Source organism: Cydia pomonella, chromosome 20, assembly GCF_033807575.1.
Source record: "Cydia pomonella isolate Wapato2018A chromosome 20, ilCydPomo1, whole genome shotgun sequence".
Classification (NCBI taxonomy): Eukaryota; Metazoa; Arthropoda; class Insecta; order Lepidoptera; family Tortricidae; genus Cydia; species Cydia pomonella.
This window is the reverse complement of record NC_084722.1, coordinates 481,978-502,774: the sequence shown is the minus strand read 5'-3', so window position 1 is coordinate 502,774 and position 20,797 is coordinate 481,978. Positions and strand designations below refer to the sequence as shown.

Genomic DNA, 20,797 nt, shown 5'->3' with positions numbered 1-20,797 from the left:
AATAGAATCACAGCCTGTCCCTTGCCACGGTAATAGAAGATTTGGTCATTTTGGCTTCAAAAAATATTTTAATACATATAATAACCCAAAATGAATCCAAAAACGTGTGAAACGGAAAGTTCATTAAATGCTCTGATGAAAAAAAAAATTCCCGGCTGTTAGACAGCATTGATACCCTTAATTTTTGGATCTCTTTTGAAAAGTTCCTTAACTACCACGGTAATAGGTGCCTTTACCCTATATGCTCTATGCTAGTAAGTTCGCCATTCGACCCGATTCGAAGAATTCAATACGATAACGTTAAGTTCTGGTTTAGATAAGTTCTCATTTAAATATCGTTTGTATGTCTTATAATTGACAGAAGCAGCTCGATTCGGAAAACCGATGTCATTTTGACGTTAGAAATATCGTAAATAGATCTTATTGGGATCACAGCGGAATCGAAATAAACGTCAATTTTGACATGTCGTTTAGATATCAATCTTTTAAAGATCTTCCCAAGATCTTAAACGTGTCTTAATCATTCTTCGAATCGTTGCGTTTGTACATATACTTACATCATTTACTTTGATATTTCTATTTTGTGTAAACTTGTTTATGTACAATAAAGTGACTTATATGGAGTGTGGAATTAAGAGGAGTGGCATCTCTTATGGTAGAACTGTTGCAAAAGTGTCCAGTTGTCAGCTATAAATAATAGTTCCAAATCTCTCCAGAGTAGCGCTAGAGTAGCTAAGAACCTAGGTGTTATTGACGGAGTGAATTGCGCTGTCTATGATTAGATTTTTTTGTTTAAGTACTCTAGGTATTGTAGCGCCACCTATTTAAAAAAAGTTGATTACACTTTTTGGTACATAGAGATTTTGTTCCTTATCTCCACCTTCCGTAGTGACTTACATAATTACATGACAATTGTGTTAGATTCTGTTTCATATTTCATAATAAAACCATGATGTAATTACATTTTAAATTTTGCTAGTATACATTTTTTTTCCAATCCGCCACACTAGCGATCCCTAAATTGACTGGGATACAGCCTATTCTCGTTCTTTCTGTGAGTTTCCAAGTCAATTATTTCAATTTAAGTCCAAGTCGGAACTTCCAAGGTTTTTAAAAATAACAGGGTAACGGTTTGGTAGCATTTTTTTTAAAGGTTTTGTTTCACAATTTGTACTTTAAAAAGAAAGGTTTCACTCGAGTTTTATTTTTAGGCTATTTCTTGAAACTCTTTGGTTATTTTAATTATATAAAAAGGCTTTCTTAGGCCGGTTACAGACTAGCGTATTTTTACGCGCTTATACGGTCGTTTCGGCGATATGAGCTTATACCCGGCTGGACCCGGGTACGTCCTTAAACTACGTCCAAAAGAGAGGTATGGGCATTGTGAATGTCATCTGGCTTTATTTGGTAGGGCACAGCGAGTGGATGTCATTCCAGATCTAGAGCAGAGCTCAACTGGGCAGTACCTCCACCTTACAGAAATAACACTAGACCCTACTCATAGTATACACTTGTAAACTACTAGTGTACTTGTATACACCTGTAAAGGTAGTGTTCAGTGGAACTATTTCGTCATATGCAGTTGTACCTGCTATTGTACCTAAATTCATTCATTCCTTAGTGTTGTCTTCCAGCCGGTGAGTAAGGTTGCCAAAGCTCAACCAGAAAGGGTATTAGGGTCGGTAACGCGCATGTAACTCCTCTGGAGTTGCAGGTGTGCATAGGCTACGGAGACTGCTTACCATCAGGCGGGCCGTATGCTTGCTTGAAACCCTCACAGCACTCATGATTCCTAGCTACGCTCGTGGTTCAATTTTGGGATCTTTCGTTAAACAACAACTCGGAAAACAAATAACTATTTACCATATTGAAACCTATATAGACGCTTCGCTCGCACTTTGAACTCCCTCGGTCAATAAACACAAATCAAGTTGGTCGGTCGATATTTCATTTTATTACTAACAAATAACATGAATAAAAGTTTATTCACAAGAACATATGGTATATTCGATATCATTAAGTGTACATTATTGATTCTTTATATGTTCGGCCTTATTTCTCTGAGATAAATGATTGAATTGAATAAAGGAAATCAAAGTATACAACAACTTCTAGAAGCTTTGAAAGTCGTTCAAAGCTTAAAGCAGTTTAAATAGAACAACACAATGTAGCTACTGAAGTCTGAGCAAAGCAATTCTCGGCAGCAGTGAAGTTAGGCGTGGCTGAATAGCCTGAATACTGCATGCTTACTTCACTCAATTGCTCATTTTAAAGTTTAAACTTTGTGTGTACATGAAGCTCAATTCTAACTATTCGTATGGTGTTGAACTGAACCCCTAGTGTAAATTTATTCGATAGCGTGACGTGACGTACGCGTTTGCGTTAAGTCTCATTTTGGATGGGATTTAGAAACAGTGCGCCAAGCGGGACGTTTTGGAAACTCAAAATCTCATACAAAATGAGACTTAACGCAAACGCATACGTCACGTCTCGTTATCGAATAAACTTACACTAGAGGTACGTATACTGGTTTTGATGCGACCTTGATGATCATGTTAGCGATTGACGAGCATCTACAAGCCATTCTGCAGCCGATACAACCATTTTCGGTCGTCGTTACGACTGTTTTTTTGGAAAACCCTTATAGTTTCGTCATGCCCATCTGTCTATCTGTATGTCACAGACACTTTACTCGGAATCACGGAAACTATTTGACATATTTTGACAAAACTTAAAACGTAGGTTTTGTGAGTTTAGAAGTTAAAATTTAGAAAAATATATATTTAAGGGGGCACTTCATATATGTTATCGGCACCAATCATGGAACATTTAAGAGAAAATTTGGAGTGTTTTTGATATTAGACCGACACCTGTAAAGTTTCCACCGCTTTACGCTTTAAAAGTTGAACGTCCAATTCATCCTTTATGTTATCTATGTATTTAATGAAAGCTTCTGCTATTGGTTCCAATATTATTAACCAATTAATACTGTGTTTTTTTGCTCCAGTTATGGAATGTATTGCGCCATTCATTTTCAAACTAACAAATATCAATGAAAAATTAAACTTAAGCAGCTCTTTGGCTCTTGTTTATAGTAAAATGTTGCCAGCGATTAAAATCTGATGGTAAATACTTGTTTTACAGGATTTGTCTATACCATTTCATTACTGGTGCCTGTTCCATTATAGGGGTTTACTATATGTAACTAGAAGTGTATGTATGTAAAAAAAAAAAACCAGTAAAATAAACATGCGCCACATCTTTCGATAGGTCTTTAAAAGTAATATTAAGAGGGAACTAGACTAACAAATTTTTGATGAAATTTCAATTTCTGGGGAAAAAGTTTTCCACTAACTAAATCTTACCAAATCACTTTTATTTTAATGCCGATCGCTTCAGCATAATATTCCAGGTTTATAGTTTAAAAAATAAACATAGTTTTTATAAAGCAAACGAATAAAATGTGATTAAAACTTGGTCGAATTAAGCCGTTCCAGTCGACGGAACGGCAAATACAATTGAAGTTTTAAACAAATCTTACTTGTAAGTATTGTCTATTTTCTAGCATATGTCAATTAGATATTACCCTAAGTCTATATCCTATCCTATAAAACTTAAAAAAAACATATAAGTCACTATTATTACAAAAAGAACCCTCTGTACAAAATTAATAATTAAAAATTAAAAATAACAGTCGAGTTAAGTGCATAAGTTTATTTTATATAAATTACACTTATTTAATCATATGGACAAAGTCATAAAAAGAAGCATGTTAGCGTATGGATTATCTACGTTTGTGCGAAAGAGGCGAATTTCGCGAACGAGTTTTTTGCAGAAATCGCGAAGCGTCTGGTTAACGTAACTGGTGACCGAAGAGCTGGCGGTTTCGTCGCACAATGTATCAGTATTGCGATACAATGAGAAAATGCCGCCAGCATCCTGTACAATGCCTCAAAGGCCTATTTTAGATTTAAGCTAGTTCTAGTAATCCTCCGTATATATAGCAATAATATAAATGAAAGCCTGAGGAATACTAATATACTTATAATACCCAAAACAGCGTAGTTAGGTCCTAAATGAGTTGTCGTCCATTATATTTACATTTTCATTTGCTTAATTTCCCATTTAATATTCTGACATGAAACGGTAATTCGAGGTCCGACAACGGTACTTAACAACTTAATGTTGTACAAGACTGAGCATTTATTTGGAAATTGTATCAGATACGGTACTTACGAGAACCTAGTTACCAACTGCTTTTGGTCATCATCATCATACACCGGTTTGACGGGTGCAATTTGTTTTAATATTAAAATAATATACATAATGGATATATACAGGGGATTACTATAACTAGCTTAAAGCTAAAATAGGTCCTTGAGGCATTGTACCAAGGATGCTGTCGGCATTTCCCCGTTGTATCGCAATACTGATACGTTGTGCGAGGAAGCAGCCAGCTCTTCGGCCACCAGACGCTTCGCGATTTCTGCAAAAAACTTGTGTTGCGCTGGGACCCCGTGGACCTAGAAGTTTGACGCCAAATGGTTCAAAATGGAATAGTAATTATCTATAGCTATCACATATTGTACTCTTTGAGTCACGGGTAATATTTTATACATTTTATAAAGTTTTTCGTAGAGGCCTTTCAGATTATTTTATATGCCTTTCATATTTGAAGAGTTCCCTCGATTCCTCATGGACCCCATCGTCAGAACTCGAACTTGACAAAAGTTTGTCTGGAAAATCTAATTTATTTAACAAACACAGCGAAGAGGCCAAATCGCCAAACGTGTACTATGCGTCGTTGAAGAGTTCCATTCTGATCATCGTCAGCAGTTCCACTTCATCAAATGTCACTTTTTAAAATACAAAAATCACTATATGTATGCCTTTCACATTTGAAGAGTTCCCTCGATTCCTCATGGATCCCATCATCAGAACTGAGTTTTGACAAAAACGAGACCAATCGTGCAATCTGTATATATATATATAAATTAATAAATAAAATAAAATAAAAATCATTTATTTCAGACCTTGGTCCATATAGTGTTAGTACGACTTACTCTAAAAATTATATTAAATTATTATTGAAATAAATTAAACTTACAATATTTTAGGGTTTAAACTTACAATATTTTAGGGTTTAAACTGGAGCCAGGCACATACACTAGTAATAACTACATACACTCATGAGAGTTATGTGTATGTAGCTACCACTGAGTGTACCCTGGTCCAGTGCACAAGAAGCTGACTCTCAAGCCTGTCAGCTATAATTGCCAGGAGACTGTTGCGGCTGCCCCGCAGGCGCCGCAGCGCGGCCGCGCAGCGCGCGCATGATGGCCTGGAACCCGTCCACGCGCGCATCCGCGAACATCCCGGACGCGCTGCACCAGCGAGGCAACCGCAACAGTGCTCTGAAGGCATTGTTGTATTGGATGCGTAGTTCGCTTAGCGACCTTTGCGTATAGCTGGTCCAGTAAATATAGATTCAAGCAAAAAAATAATTATATAGATTCAAGCAAAAAAATAATTTTGAAAATCGGTTCAGCAATGACGGAGTTATGGAGTAACAAACATTAAAAAAAACATACACACCGAATTGATAACCTCCTCCTTTTGATATCTTGAAGTCGGTTAAAAATGATCGCATGAATCGTTTCTAGTCTCAAAGCTGTATTTCCGTATTTCTAACTGCTTTACTTATACCATTTAATTTATTTCCTTCGTGAATTGATTCGCTTCGTGTCACGGACAGGCCGACTAAAAAGAGTGGCATCGCGTAATCTGTCCGTGAATGGCATCAAGCTTAGTTTCCGTTTACCCTTTATTTTGTATTAATCCATCAGGGGCTCCTATTCGCCATGCTCCAAAGTAATATGACTATACATTTTAGTTTTTATGACTTCGATTTAGGGTTCCGTAGCCAAAATAACAAAAAATAAAACGCTTTATTAAAGTTAAAATACAAAATGAATACTTAGGATGGTGATACATGTAAGTAAAACTAAAAAAAATCAGAGTAGTCGCGTACAGTCAGCGATTAAGCTTCTACCAAAAATATTTGTTTTGCTAAAAACTTATTGCATGATATAATCTTTTTATTATACATTACGATAATTTATTATACTACTCGTAGTACCTAGTAGTGCCCCCAAACACGAATACTAGCTTCGCAAATTATTGGTATTCTTGCATCCGCACCTGCATTTTATTAATGATATCCGTCATAATCGGCGTTTGAAATCGACGAACCAAATTGGCGTTCGCGTCCGCACCTCCTGATTTGATCCGACAATCTAATCGGACTGGCGAAAATTGGTTCCCGTCTGGACTGGCCTTGACAGATCGGCATCGTAACGCTGTGATATATTATAAGCATTGTCCGAATACGACCAAGATGCTACGAAGAATAATCATTCTACGGGAAGTCTACGGCGTAGCTGCTGCGCTGCTACGGCTTTTGGCTTGTAGATCTCAACAAGGCATTCAACTTTAAAAAGCCTCTCTAGATCTCTTGTTTGTGGTATATATTATACAGTACATATTGTGCTTTTTTACCGCGCTAGTGCGATAATTAGTACATTACGCGACTTATGACGAACATGTAAAGGCCACATGGCCTGGTACTGTAAAACGTTGTACGATACATGTGCGAATAAGTAATTCGCAACTCGTGTCGATTTATAATACTACATTCGGTCGTTTTTAGGGTTCCGTAGCCAAATGGCATAAACCGGAACCCTTATAGTTTCGCCATGTCCGTCTGTCTGTCTGTCTGTCTGTCTGTCTGTCTGTCTGTCTGTCTGTCTGTCTGTCTGTCTGTCTGTCTGTCTGTCTGTCTGTCCGAGGCTTTGCTCCGTGGTCGTTAGTGCTAGAAAGCTGAAATTTGGCATGGATATATAAATCAATAAAGCCCCCTACACGTAAAGTGGGGGTGAATTTTATTTTTCGCTTCAACCCTAGAGTGTGGGGTATCGTTGGAAAGATCTTTCAAAACTAATAGGGGTTTTCAAGAAACATTTTTTGATAAAGTGAATATATTCGGAAATAATCGCTCCGAAAGAAAAAAAAATGTGCCCCCCCCCCCTCTAACTTTTGAACCATAGGTCCAAAAAATATGAAAAAAATCGTGGAAGTAGAGCTTAAGAAAGACATTAAATGAAAACTATAGCGGACATGATCAGTTTAGCTGTTTTTGAGTTATCGCAAAAAGTTTTCCCTTCATAGTAAAAAGACTAACTTTAATTAGGTACTGATTATGCAAATTTGTCTATTTGTTTTACTCGGGTAAAAGGTACCGTTTCATCCCTTGGTTAACAATTTACTATACTTTAAGCTCCAGTTTAGCTTATTGTGACGGAAGAGTAACTACAGAACCCTACACTGAGCGTGGCCCGACATGCTCTTTGCCGGTTATTTAATTTATCGCCAATCGTTGCGAATTTCCTATTTTTCTCACTTGTATCGTAATGTACTGTTACGTATGTATTTCAAACAAATATGTAACTCCATAACTGAGTGGTTAGTGCAACAAACTTCGTCTACAGAACGACTTCGCGACGAACGAAACGCTAATGTCTCCTTATCACACTACTATATTAGTGCGACAGAGAGACATTATCGTTTCGCGGGCTACGGCGCAAACGATTGCCATCTTTGCTAGGCTGTAACGAAATGGTTTTTTATGTTAATATACCAATTGAAACTCCTTATTATGAATGAATAATGATTATCATATTACTTTTCTCAATACATTTTTAGGGTTCCGTACGTAAAACGGGACCCTATTACTAAGACTCCCCTGTCAGTCTGTCACCAGGCTGTATCGCATGAACCGTGATAGGTAGACAATTATTTTATTTACAGATGATATATTTCTGTTGCCACTATAACAATAAATACTAAAAGTATGGAACCCTCTGTGGGCGAGTCGGATTCGCACTTGGCCGGTTTTTTTTTCTTTTCAGCGCGATGATTTCGTTTAGATTTACAACATTGGATAAATTCTCCTTGTTTGTGACAACCCTCCTTCATGCTATTTGCGGCTATCCTATAGACCTGTCCCTGCCAGCACTGTCGCTCCCACCGGCCAAATCGCCTCACCGACTCACGGTTACATGATGGATCTGAAATATATGGGAAGATCCGCGAATCCGGATCCAGATAATTTCATACATTTCATTTTCATTTCATTTCATTTTTAAGATTAGTATAGAACCGAAGTTATAAAGAATGAAGCATTAGATAAATAGTTAAAAACTGAAAACTGCATATCAACTTAGGTATAAACCTGAATGTCATATTTATTATATAAAAATAAATTTTCGTTTTTCGTTGACTTGCATGACATTTATATGTACTTCTGGTCTCCCGCGATACAGGCCTAGCCTAGTGCGGGGACTCCTGGAAACTCTGTTGTCAATCTAGTTATGCACCAACTCTTAAAAACAACCGCTGTATACTTTTTCTGTGTCCTTTCTTGTGCAATAAACATTTTTTTTATCTTTTTATCTTTTTATTTCGGGTCCGGATTGTAAACCCTACTCACAGATCTGGGGACCGATTTTTGAATTTCGAGCGCTCGATTTCGTCACTCGAAAATCTGTGGAAAACGGCGAAATGCTATTTTTTTTAAACGAGCGATAGAAATTGGGAATCGAGTGGTATTGACCACTCGTTTTCAATTCCGTTAGGAGAATTTAAATGCCTAATAGTGGAGATATTATTGAACAAAATACACGAAATCGAGTGGTCGAAATTAATAAATCGGCCCCCAGAAGAGAGAGCTCCCATTAAGCGTTCTTAGATTTTTGGATAATAAATAAATGCAAGTCGTTTATTTCCAGAGACCACGGATTTCCACTTATCTAGGCCAGTTATCTACAAAAAGGCTGTGAAGGTTCCAAACCTTCACAGTAACGAGGCTCTTTAACGATATTTATGACACAAAATTTCGGCGCTGAATCATGTTAGCTGTTGTGCATTTCGCTAGTACTTGTCAGTACATGTATTGGCGCGAGCGAGATGCACGATAACTAAATAACATGATTCAAATATCATTGTCATGTCAATGTACGTTCAAATTGGCCTATTTTACGTAACCGCAGACAGGTCGTAGATAAAGATCCTACTTTGGCAAGTTTAGGAATTCAGGGCGAGGGATAAAAGTTTTATTATAGGCTTTATGCGATAAGTTTCTTTTGGGATTTAGGCATTTTATACGACTAACTTTTTTAGTACGTGAATTGTTTGATGATGTGTTATTGGCTTGACTTTGAAAATGTTTTGTATTATTTATACGTATTAGATATGTTAATAAAAACACCGAAAAAGTAATAGGGGAGGCAGGACATAGTTGTCTCAGGGGTTGGCTGTCACAGCAGCTATAATATAATAATATAGTCCTCCTCATCGTTTTCGATGACGGCGACCCTAAATAAACACATTATGGACGTTGTTTAGCATGAGCCCTAATGTGGCTGGCCAGGCCGAACTTGCTCTTAAATACTCTATTGCACGCGTGACAATAAAGTTGGCCAGCTGCGTTGAACGTGTACACGTAGGAGGGCTTAGGTCTCTACTCTTTCGTAACTGGCGTTTTATGTCTAGGCTAGTGAGACGGTTATCTTCGGTGTCAAAGCTATAATAAATAACTAAACGAACGAATAAGTTGGAAAGATCACAAGAGGCCTTCTTTACGTAATGAATGAATCGATTAACTTTTATGATCGTTAGTGGTTTATTGTGGCCATTGTGACAACCATACCCGGTCTCCCCTAGTATCTGACTTCTAGAAACGAACATTGAATAATTTTAATACATCTATACAAACCATGTCGCTTAAGTAGTGTGAAGTATATTTTAGCATTTGTTATTTTACTAAATACCTGTTTACCAGTTTTGGATTGACCTTCTTGGAAGAGTAACTTTTAGTTATTTTTATAGTAGGTACAATACAAATACTTTTTATTGCATACCTCGATAAAAACAATACAGAGAGGAAACAACATCAGAAGCTAGGTATTTAAACATTCACAAGCTTTATTTTAGCTAGTCTTGAGACTAGCTCCCGTTAGTCTTAAATTAAGCTCCACATTAAAAACTAACAAGGAAAAGTACCCAACTGTCCGGTTCCGATTTAATTCATATTTCCATATATTATAGAGTAGTCTAAAATAACAGACACGTATTTTTTTAGCTGCCCAAACTCAACCTATTGGGAGAAATTGTCCTCCAAAGTACTTAAAAAAATACTTAATCTTCTAACTCCTATAGAAAGTGATGCTCAAGCAACTTTATTTGTTGGTTTGAGTATATGTTTGAGAGCAGAAAAAATAATGAGGCAGCTGAAAAAAAATACGCGTCTGTTATTTTAGAATACTCTATAACATATATAAATATAAACCAAATCGGAACCGGACAGTTGGGTACCTTTCCTTGTAAGTTATTCAGTAGCGTCCCAGCCAATATTCATCACCCAACTTCTTGTCCACAGACTATCAACATTCCCCGCCAGTGGCGACCGACAGAACCTGCTCCGGTCTCACGCGGCAAAGAGCGCAGAATGCGGGGCGGGAGGATCACCGCGTGTGCGGCGCGCGCCAAGGGAATCTCGAAGAGTTTCCCTTGCTCAGGCTCCGGGATATGTCCAGCTCAATCAGTACCGGCTGCTTGAACCCATTGGACAGGTAAACTTTTTTTAAGCTACGTCTTTTCTATCGTACAGATGCAAAACGCACAGAAAGATCTCCGCCTGTGCGGCGTGCAACAAGATAATCTTGCAGGGTTTCCCTTGCTCAAGCATCGAGATATGGGCAGCTCAATTAATACCAGCTACTCGAACCCTCGGACAGGTCTGTAATACTAACTACCACTGACGAAACATCAGATACATCTGGTCTGGAGGCCTAGCCAAGATGACAATCGTTGATAGAAAACGCCATAAATAATGTATGGGAATTGTCACGTGACTTTTCGTAGCGTCTGTCCCGCAACATTTTTATAGAACGCGAGCCAGGAACAGATTTCCGTGACCAATCGCCTCCCAGGCTATATTCATTGTCAGATGATAGTTCAGATGCTAATGTCAGTTTAAAAAAATAGTCAGCCGGTTCTATCGCAGTAGTAAGAACGTGAGCTGGTCGCATGAACATGTAAAAAATAAGCGCTTTACCTTTTTATGATAGTAAAACAAAATCATGAAACTTTGCATGTAGCATTCCATCAGGCGTTTCAAATAAACGGATTGCGCAATTTACACATTACCCATACTTCGCGGGCATAAAGTGGGTAAGGCGCGTATTTTTACATGTTTATGTGAATAACTCTAGTTTTTCCACTGCGATACAACCGGCTGACGGTTGTTTTTATTTAAAACAGCATCTAAACTATCAACTGACAAAGTATCAGCCGGGGGGCGATGACCCAATGACTGACAAATTGACGATATATGCTCCTGGCCCGCGGTCTATTACTTTTTATTTGACTTTTGTCGATATACGATTGTCATTTTGGCTAGGCCCCCTATATTAATTAAGGTGAGCGAATAAACAAAACCAGAGACAATTGGAAAAGCGAGCCGGATTCAATCGAATTAAAATTAAATCAATTATGCGTTTCCGTTCGGATTTAGTTTCCGGGCGGATACGACTTTCAAATCACTAAGAAAAGAACGTACTCCCATTTTAAAGGACGGCGTACTTGCAACTCTTCTGGTAGTGCAAGTGTCTGTCTACGAGCCTGATGGTCATGGGCGTAGGCAGGTACAGGCAGGGGCTAGAGCTCAAAGTTTACATAAAATGTATGCCCCTCTGCGGCACCTGATCCCCCCCCCAGGCCTCCGGTGATATCAACTTGCCCCCCCTCGTTCATAGGCTGCCTACGCCCTTGCTGCCATTATGATTACTATCAGCCGATTCGTCTGCTTGTTTACCACCTATATCATAAAAATACTGTCATACATATACATCTCACAGTGTGTTGGTATTACAGGGGTCGTATGGGATCGTGAAGTTGGCTTACAGCGAGGAGGACGACACGCATTACGTAAGTAGGAGAACACACATACTAAAACCGTTTTCACATCGTCCGATCCGATATCCGATGTCGAATGATCTTTGGAGAATGGCAACTAGAGAGTGCGAAACGGCATCATGTTTTTTTTTGTTATCTTTTAAACAATAAACGTTTAAACAAAGAATTAATTCATATAAAAATCAAATTTTACTTTTGTTATCCGATATTAGATCTAATAATGTGAAAACGCTCTAATATTATAGGCTTTTAAACGTCTTCATATAAAGTTACGTCATTTTATAGTAATCTTGGTTACGAAAGTACTGTAATTAAGTATGTATAATTTTATACACGGTCTCTTTCGATCATCATTCATCATTGACCTATAATTAGGCTTCATTTTAGATACGCTCTATACAAAGTATCATCAAATAACACAGAACGTGGCTTATTCCGACTTAACTTTGCAAGTCTATTTCAGGCGATGAAAATCCTCTCAAAGCGCAAGCTGATGCGACGCGCGGGCCTCTTTGGGCGTGCGCCGCCGCGTCGCCCCGGGCCCGGCCCGCCACCGGACCCACTGCAGCGGGTTTATCGCGAAATAGCGACACTGAAGAAGTTGGACCATCCTAATGTTGTGAAATTGGTTGAGGTATGTTTACCTAATTAAGTATGTCAAGTCTTAAAGTAAACATTTGTGAGTCTTAGATATGACGTATGTGCCACTTCGGGTCCAGCCCAGTGCCGGACCCACTGCAGCGGGTTTATCGAGAAATAGCGACGCTGAAGAAGTTGGACCATCCTAATGTTGTGAAATTGGTTGAGGTATGTTTAGCTAAGTATGACAAGTCTTAAAGTAAGCATTTGTGAGTCTTAAATATGACGTATCCGCCACTCGGGTCCAGCGCAGCACCGGACCCGCTGCAAAGATGTCCCGAGATATTAGTTATTTATTTATATTTATTTATTTATTTATGTCGTTAAACTGGTTAAGGTAAGTATTGTTTTTATATACTTCACCTCTCTATTACAATCAATTCTCTTTACTGTTACTAAGTTGTAAGTATTTGTCATTGTCTCGCAGTGAGCGTTCCTCTGCAATCAAAATTATTATCCAATATAATATTTATCAATCCTATTTTGTTTTAAATAAAACATTTATATGTCCCTTAAATCAGTATGAAATAACAGTGTGCGGGCAAAGTACGTTAAACATTTAACTTGCCTTTCACTAAGTCAATCTGACACGCTGTCAGATCAATTCATTTTGTGCGAAAGAGATATTTTATTATATTATTTTTCAAACTTGATGTGTAACGTGACAGGTGTCATCTGTATATAATTTATAAATTGAATTGAAATGACACCTGTCAGCGCATCTATCGAGTTTGAAAAATACTTTACAAAATATATTGAAGTAGCGGATAATTCTTTTGACATATTTTCATTCTTCGAAATCTTTCTGTTTAATAAATAAGGCTCGACTATCTTATTTGCAAAATAAAATTAAACAAAGCGCTTGCATAAATACAGATATATAAAGACTAAAAGATTCCAGAGAAATATACATAATATATATTAAAGGCAGAAGAAACAAATGAAAAACACTTACGAACCTGAGCGTTCATAAAACGCACCGGTTTTGAGTGGATAAAATATACCCTGAGATTCGTGACTAAAACCAGAGACTAGTAACGTAGTAACTTATCCGAGACGAACAACCTTCATACAACACCGCGTTCAACGCGAGCCTTTCTACTATTTTTCCATTTTAGCGTAATACGCAAAGAACTGGCACGTAAAATCCGACTTTCTTTACCGCTGTCATGGACAGTCAGCAAAACTTAATAGTTTAGCACCCTTGCATAAATGCAGTAGTGTTAAGCAAATAGTTTAGCTAACTGTACATAAAAATACAATTAGATTAGAGCATAATAAATGCAGTATAGGCATATTCTTATTTCATTGTGGCAATTTTTATTTATTTTTATTCTACGGCGGTGACAAACAAGCATACGGTGGTGAACAGTCTCCGTAGCCTATGTACGCCTGCAACTTCAGAGGAGTTACAAGCGCGTTGCCGACCCTAACACTCCGCACCATCGTTGAGCTCTAATAGTTAATATTTCAATATTTTAAAACCTTTTCTAAGAGCTCAAAATGTTGTATTTATGCTTTAAATATTTTGTGTGGCTATTACTGCGGTCAGCAATATCTTATATTACGTTAGAAAATCTTAAATAGCAGTAGTGTGGCAATTTTCATACACAAATAACTAAAATGTTAAAATAATATTTTAAAAATATTATCAACAACATTGAAAGGTGTCGCGGCATGGTACGGGTATGTGGGCTGTCAGTGTTCTTTATTTACTAGATTCATCTAAAAACAACAAACTAGTGCTACTCGAATAATAAAGTAAAACCTTGGATCATTTTTATGACTCACATTGTTGACAAAAGCACTCGAGAGTTCGTTACACCAATATCGGGTATCATTTTGTCTCGGTTTTATCTCGATTTAATACTTTGCTTTTGCGAGAAAAACAATGTAAATCTTAGGGGGAGATGCCTGCGGAGGTGTAGAAATATATACAAGCACATAAATTTAAACGACACAAAATAGATGAAATAAAAAGTGATTTTGTTATATCTGATTAAACTGAAACAAGTAATGCGTGAAAAATAATTAAATATGTACGTGGTTCTTCCTTTTATATCACCCGGTCCTCCTCCTTGCATCGGTTTGCTCATCACTGAGGGTCGTGGCCACTTCTAGGGAACAGCTTCTTTGACAATTCGCCGCTACCTCTTTGTCTGTCGCTGGATGTTGTGCACCGTGGAGCGTCACATCAAGACGCGAATTTGGTCTGTCCACCTCATTGAGCTCCTGCATCTCGGCTTATCGCTTTCGATATCACCCGGTACATTTTTTTGGGAAATAGCACCATGAAGTCGTCTCAAAATACCTACGCTGAAGCTAAGATCCGCGAGTGACTAACGGTATGCTAAGCAGCGTGTTATCGGTTTAATTGGTTTGATGTCAGTGCACGTTCGAATTACTTATTACAACTCCCAATTTTTATAATTCCCAGCACCAACACAGTAACTTTAGTCACCAGTCCTCTGTATGTAGCACTGAATCACATAAATAATATCCTTCTATTCGACCCCCAGACAGACATATTTTGACAGAAGGAACCGAGACTAGGAGTCGATCTCCATACCCTCGACTACACCGTCCTAATATTAGTGTTATTAGTCATTTATATAGTATATAGTAGAAATACAATAATTTGTTATGTTTATAAAGTTTATCTGTTTCGTATAGTGTTGTCTTGTTAAACTAAGTTCAATGTATAGTAACTTACTTGCTTGGTATACCTGTTAGGTTAATGTAAGTTAGTTAATATATAAACATCAATAAACAATAAACAACAAACTTACTTACATATACGGCATTTTTAACTGACTTCAAGATTTCAAAAGGAGGTTATCAATTCGGTTGTGTTTTTTTATGTTTGTTACTTCATAACTCCGTCATTTCTGAACCGATTTTGAAAAATTATTTTTTTGTTTGAATACATATACAGATTTGTCACGTTTTTGTCAAAACTCAGTTCTGATGATGGGATCCATGAGGAATCGAGGGAACTGTTCAAACGTGAAAGGCATACATATAGTTATTTTTGTATTTTCTTTGATCCCAGATGGTCGAAATAAATGATAATTTAATTTAATTTTAATTTAATTTAACAAATCAAACATCTACCTTTAAAAAAGTGACATTTGATGAAGTGGAACTGCTGATGATGATCAGAATGGAACTCTTCAACGACGCATAGTACACGTTTGGCGATTTGTCCTCTTCGCTGTGTTTCATAAGTAAATTAGATTTTCAAGACCAATTTTTGTCAAGTTTGAGTTCTGGCGATGGGGTCCATGAGGAATCGAGGGAACTTCTCAAATGTTAAAGGCATATATACAGTGATCTTAGTATTTTCATCAACAAATCAAGTATTTTTATTTGTAGAAGTGACATTTGATGAAGTGGAACTGCTGATGATGAACAGAACGGAACTCTTCAATGATGCATAGTTCACGTTTGGCAATTTGTTCTCTTTGCATGTTTGTCAAGCAGTTAGGTTTTCAAGGCACATTTTTATATTTCTATCCTATTTAGTTTTTTTAATAATTATCTGGTGCTTTATTTCATGAAGGGGGTGATATAATTTATCTTAAATACAGTCGAATACCCTATTGCGGGTATATTACCAGTAAACCATAGGGCAAATCTGAAATGTGTCAAGGTGGGTGCAGTGACTAAAAAACCATGTTACTTCCTTTGCTACATAATTAGGCGTAGACGCTGTCTTTTTAATTTCACTGTATGAAATCCAAAATCAACAATAATCGTTCTTTCACCGGGCTCCCTAATTGAAGTCGGTTTTTTTTCTTAAAAATTATGTGGGTACAACGAACAACGACAAAGCTTACGGTAGCAAAAGTCGAAGAAACAGTCAGAGGTAGTGTCTATTTATATTTTCTCTTGCGGCGTAACCACGCGTGTAATAACTCGGCCATATTCAACAAGTCCTCGCCAACCTGTTGAGTTCTGACCTGCCGGAACTTTCTTTGCCACAAACTTGGCGGCCTTGGAAGTCTAATCGCTTTCAATACGAACAGTCACGCCCGAATAACTACTCACATCTTTCAAATAGGTACTTAATTATAATAAACTTTCGCATCACATAGACACTCACAAACAACTTTGAGGATAGGACTTTGAAACCCTTCAAACGGTGTAGAGCTGTAAACATGTTTTTTTTTCAAGTTGATATGTCTGCGACTACAATTTTTTATATTAAAGAAAAAACCGGCCAAGAGCATGTCGGGCCACGCTCAGTGTAGGGTTCCGTAGTTACTCTTCCGTCACAATAAGCTAAACTGGAGCTTAAAGTATAGTAAATTGTTAACCAAGGGATGAAACGGTACCTTTCACCCGAGTTAAACAAATAGGCAAATTTGCATAATCAGTACCTAATTAAAGTAAGTCTTTTTACTATGAAGGGAAAACTTTTTGCGATAACTCAAAAACAGCTTAACTGATCATGTCCGCTATAGTTTTCATTTAATGTGTTTCTTAAGCTCTACTTCCACGATTTTTTTCATATTTTTTGGACCTATGGTTCAAAAGTTAGAGGGGAGGGGACACATATTTTTTTTTCTTTCGGAGCGATTATCTCCGAATATATTCACTTTATCAAAATTTTTTTCGTGAAAACCCATATTAGTTTTGAAAGACCTTTCCAACGATACCCCACAATCTAGGGTTGAAGCGAAAAGAAAATTTCACCCCCACTTTACGTGTAGGGGAGGTATCCTAAAAAAAAATATATTTTTAGATTTTATTGTACGACTTTGTCGTCTTTATTGATTTATATATCCATGCCAAATTTCAGCTTTCTAGCACTAACGACCACGGAGAAAAGCCTCGGACAGACAGACAGACAGACAGACAGACGGACATGGCGAAACTATAAGGGTTCCTAGTTGACTACGGAACCCTAAAAAATGGAAAATCATGCGCTTTCCTTTGCTTTAATGTAATGAATAAGTATAAATACTTAAATACTTAGAAACAACCATCAAGCAAATAAATATCCTTACCAGGATTTGAACCCGGGACCATATTCGGCTTCACTACCCACTAGACCAGACAGGTCGTAGAATTCATCTGTCAGGATCGCCATGTACGTCAATTGAGACAACTTGTTAGTTGAAAGTATAATTTGATCCTGATATATGAATTATATATGATCTTCAACCAACCTGAAGGTGTGTGTAACGGACATAGTGCACACTACAAGATAATAATTACGAATCTTTCCAGGTGTTAGATGACCCTGAGGAAGACCAGCTGTACTTGGTGTTTCAACTGCTGGAAGGCGGGCCGGTGATCGACATACCGACAGATAACCCGCTAAGCGAGGAGCTAGCGAGGAAATACTTCCGAGATGCTCTACTAGGGATCGAGTACTGTAAGTACTACGTGTTAGATGAAGACCGACTTAGGTGTTGTAACTACTGGAAGGCGGGCCAGTGATCGACATACCAACAGACAACCAAAAGACAACAAAGAGAAAGTTCTTCTGAGATGCTCTACTCGGGATTAGAGATGCAACGAGTGGCTTGGCCGAATACCGAATATTCGGCGGAGCCATCGGCCGAATAGCCGAATATTCGGCTGCCGAATGTTTCTTGTTTTTGTACTATCTATGAATATAAAGGTAGTTTGAAAGATTATACTGATCTTAATAATTGATTGCCTACTTGTAGTTTGTTCCTTTTTAGGGTTCCGTAGCCAAATGGCAAAAAACGGAACCCTTATAGATTCGTCATGTCCGTCTGTCTGTCCGATTATGTCACAGCCAATTTTTTAGGATGCATAGCTGAATGTGCAAGTCGCAAAATGTGCAGGTTAGGTAAAATGAGCAAATCGCAAAATGTGCAGATCTCACAATGAGCAAACAGCAAAATGTGCAGTTCTCATAATGGGCAGATCGCAAAATGTGCAGATCTCACAATGGGCAGATCGCAAAATGTGCAAGCAGATAATAATATAACTAACTATTAACTAACAACTGTCCCTTCCTATCGTATTGCTATGGCTACCGTGTTGGTTACAAATGAACGTTGATTAAATATTCAGATGTCCTTGTTTATTCTATTATTTTTTTCGCGTATTTTATATAATATATTCACCTATCATAGATTATTCTTTTTAACCAATGACTACTTTTAGAAAAGGACAGTGGTCTCTTTTGCTCTCTTTTTCGGCACGTTTTCCTCCTTCAACCCTGTCAAATGAAAATGGACCTTAGTGTGTTTTAATAGAGTGCTCTTATTAACATTTTTGACAGTTAATCTTCCTCCGTATGGAAAAACTTCTTATTTTAAAGTCGTACTAACAACTACACGGGCCCGCCAAGAATCGTTTCCTCTAGGACAAGGTTAAGGTCCAGGTTAAGTTCACGTCCGGATCTGCGGTATCGGCTCTACTCGGGTATTGAACACCCGTGACCCGCCCGGATGAAGAGAATTCAAGAAGACTTCTCATTCTCATCTACGAGTACAGTGTGATCTGCACATATTGCGACCTGCACATTTTACGAATTGCACATTTTGCGACCTGCACATTTTACGATTTGCACATTTTGCGACGTGCACATTTTACGATTTGTACATTTTGCGACCTACTCGTTTTACGATTTGCACATTTTGCGACCTGCTCTTTTTACGATCTACACCTTCTGCGATTTGCATTAGTGCACATTTTGCGACTTGCACATTCAGCTATGCATCCATTTTTTACCCCTCGTTTAGCGTTATCTACGTACTAGTCGGTATTCGGCCGAATACTGTGCCAACATTCGGTATTCGGCCGAATAGTAAAATTGTGGCCAAATTGGCCGAATACCGAATAATGGCCGAATATTCATTGCATCTCTCTCTCTCTCTCGGGATCGAGTACTGTTAGTACAAAATTATCCCGAAATATGTTTTCTGCATTAAGATATTTTTGAAAGTACCCACAAGGGCCATTTCCCAACATTGAAATTTCCACCTTCTTTTAAATAAAATAATATTGGAACAGACGGAAACTTTGTGTAAAACATTATAACATGAATAATTAATAAACACTTAGGAGATTTATGGCAGTACCGTCCTAAATTTATTGCTGATATTTGCTGTCTCATTGAAGATACTGAACAAACCCTGCAAGGGAATGTTAACTGGAAAGCCCGAATAATGTTCACCGCCGGCTATAACTTTACTGGCTTCAAATTATTCTTTTAAACAGTACACTACCAACGCATCGCGCACCGCGACATTAAGCCAGCTAACCTCCTGCTTGGCGACGGCCGGGTGCAAGTGGCTGACCTTGGTGCCTGCGGAGAGTTAGCAGATGCTGGGCTTGCGGGGGGCGTGGGGACTCCGGCCTTTAGGGCTCCTGAAGCGGCTGCACCAGCTGATCGGTATAATGGGGAGGTAAGATCCGCAGCAAAATATCTCCCTCCGTGACATTAAGCCAACTCTTCCTGCTTGGCGACGGTCGAATGCAAGTGGCGGTCCTTACTGCCTGCAGAGAGTTAACAGATGCAGGGCTTGCCGGAGGAGTGGATACTCCAGCTTTTAGGACTTGTGAAACGGCTGCAGGAAGGTAAAATTTATTCTAGACCATCCCCATAATATCCACCCAATCCCAAATTACTTATACCTGATTAATTACTTAGCCAGACGGTCATATCCTTGACGAGAGATGGCTTCATGCCTTGGTGTGGAAGCGACTTATGATTATGAAGATTTGGTACTTCCTGGTAGACTAGCATTATTTATTATATTTTGTTTTCAGACGTTTATTTCTTGAGGCTTTAACTTTCGGGCCACGCTGTAGTCTTGATCCGTGATCTATGGTTTAATAATCGAACCTTAATTTAATGTAACTCTCCATCCCAGCTACCTCCACATGGTGGACATTCTTACCGCTTCGGGCAACAATTGAACTTGCGGCCTTTTGATACACTGATTCGATTGCTTTCTTAATCAATCCAGCTACCGAAGGTTCCCAGAAGCATGTGACTTTTCCCATTCCTTAATTTTTTTGTTTACATGCTTTACAGAGACGCATAGCAATATCTATGGTAAAGGAAATTAAAAATGGAATAACCTTTTTTTTCCATTTCAGGTTTCAGATTAGCGTTTTATACGAGCGTATAAGC

At 38.1% G+C, this 20,797-nt stretch overlaps 1 protein-coding gene across 2 annotated transcripts in view; it reads left to right on the top strand.

Annotated features, from left to right (window-relative positions):
* Positions 1 to 20,797, top strand: part of LOC133529080 (calcium/calmodulin-dependent protein kinase kinase 2) — a 305,137-nt gene that overhangs the window by 275,572 nt on the left and 8,768 nt on the right. For both annotated transcript variants that reach the window (XM_061866700.1, XM_061866701.1), the window contains 5 exons: positions 10,496 to 10,688; positions 11,992 to 12,045; positions 12,497 to 12,667; positions 17,908 to 18,055; positions 19,879 to 20,066. In XM_061866700.1, coding sequence (XP_061722684.1) covers positions 10,496 to 10,688; positions 11,992 to 12,045; positions 12,497 to 12,667; positions 17,908 to 18,055; positions 19,879 to 20,066 — 754 coding nt within the window. The remainder of the gene's footprint in view (positions 1 to 10,495; positions 10,689 to 11,991; positions 12,046 to 12,496; positions 12,668 to 17,907; positions 18,056 to 19,878; positions 20,067 to 20,797) is intronic.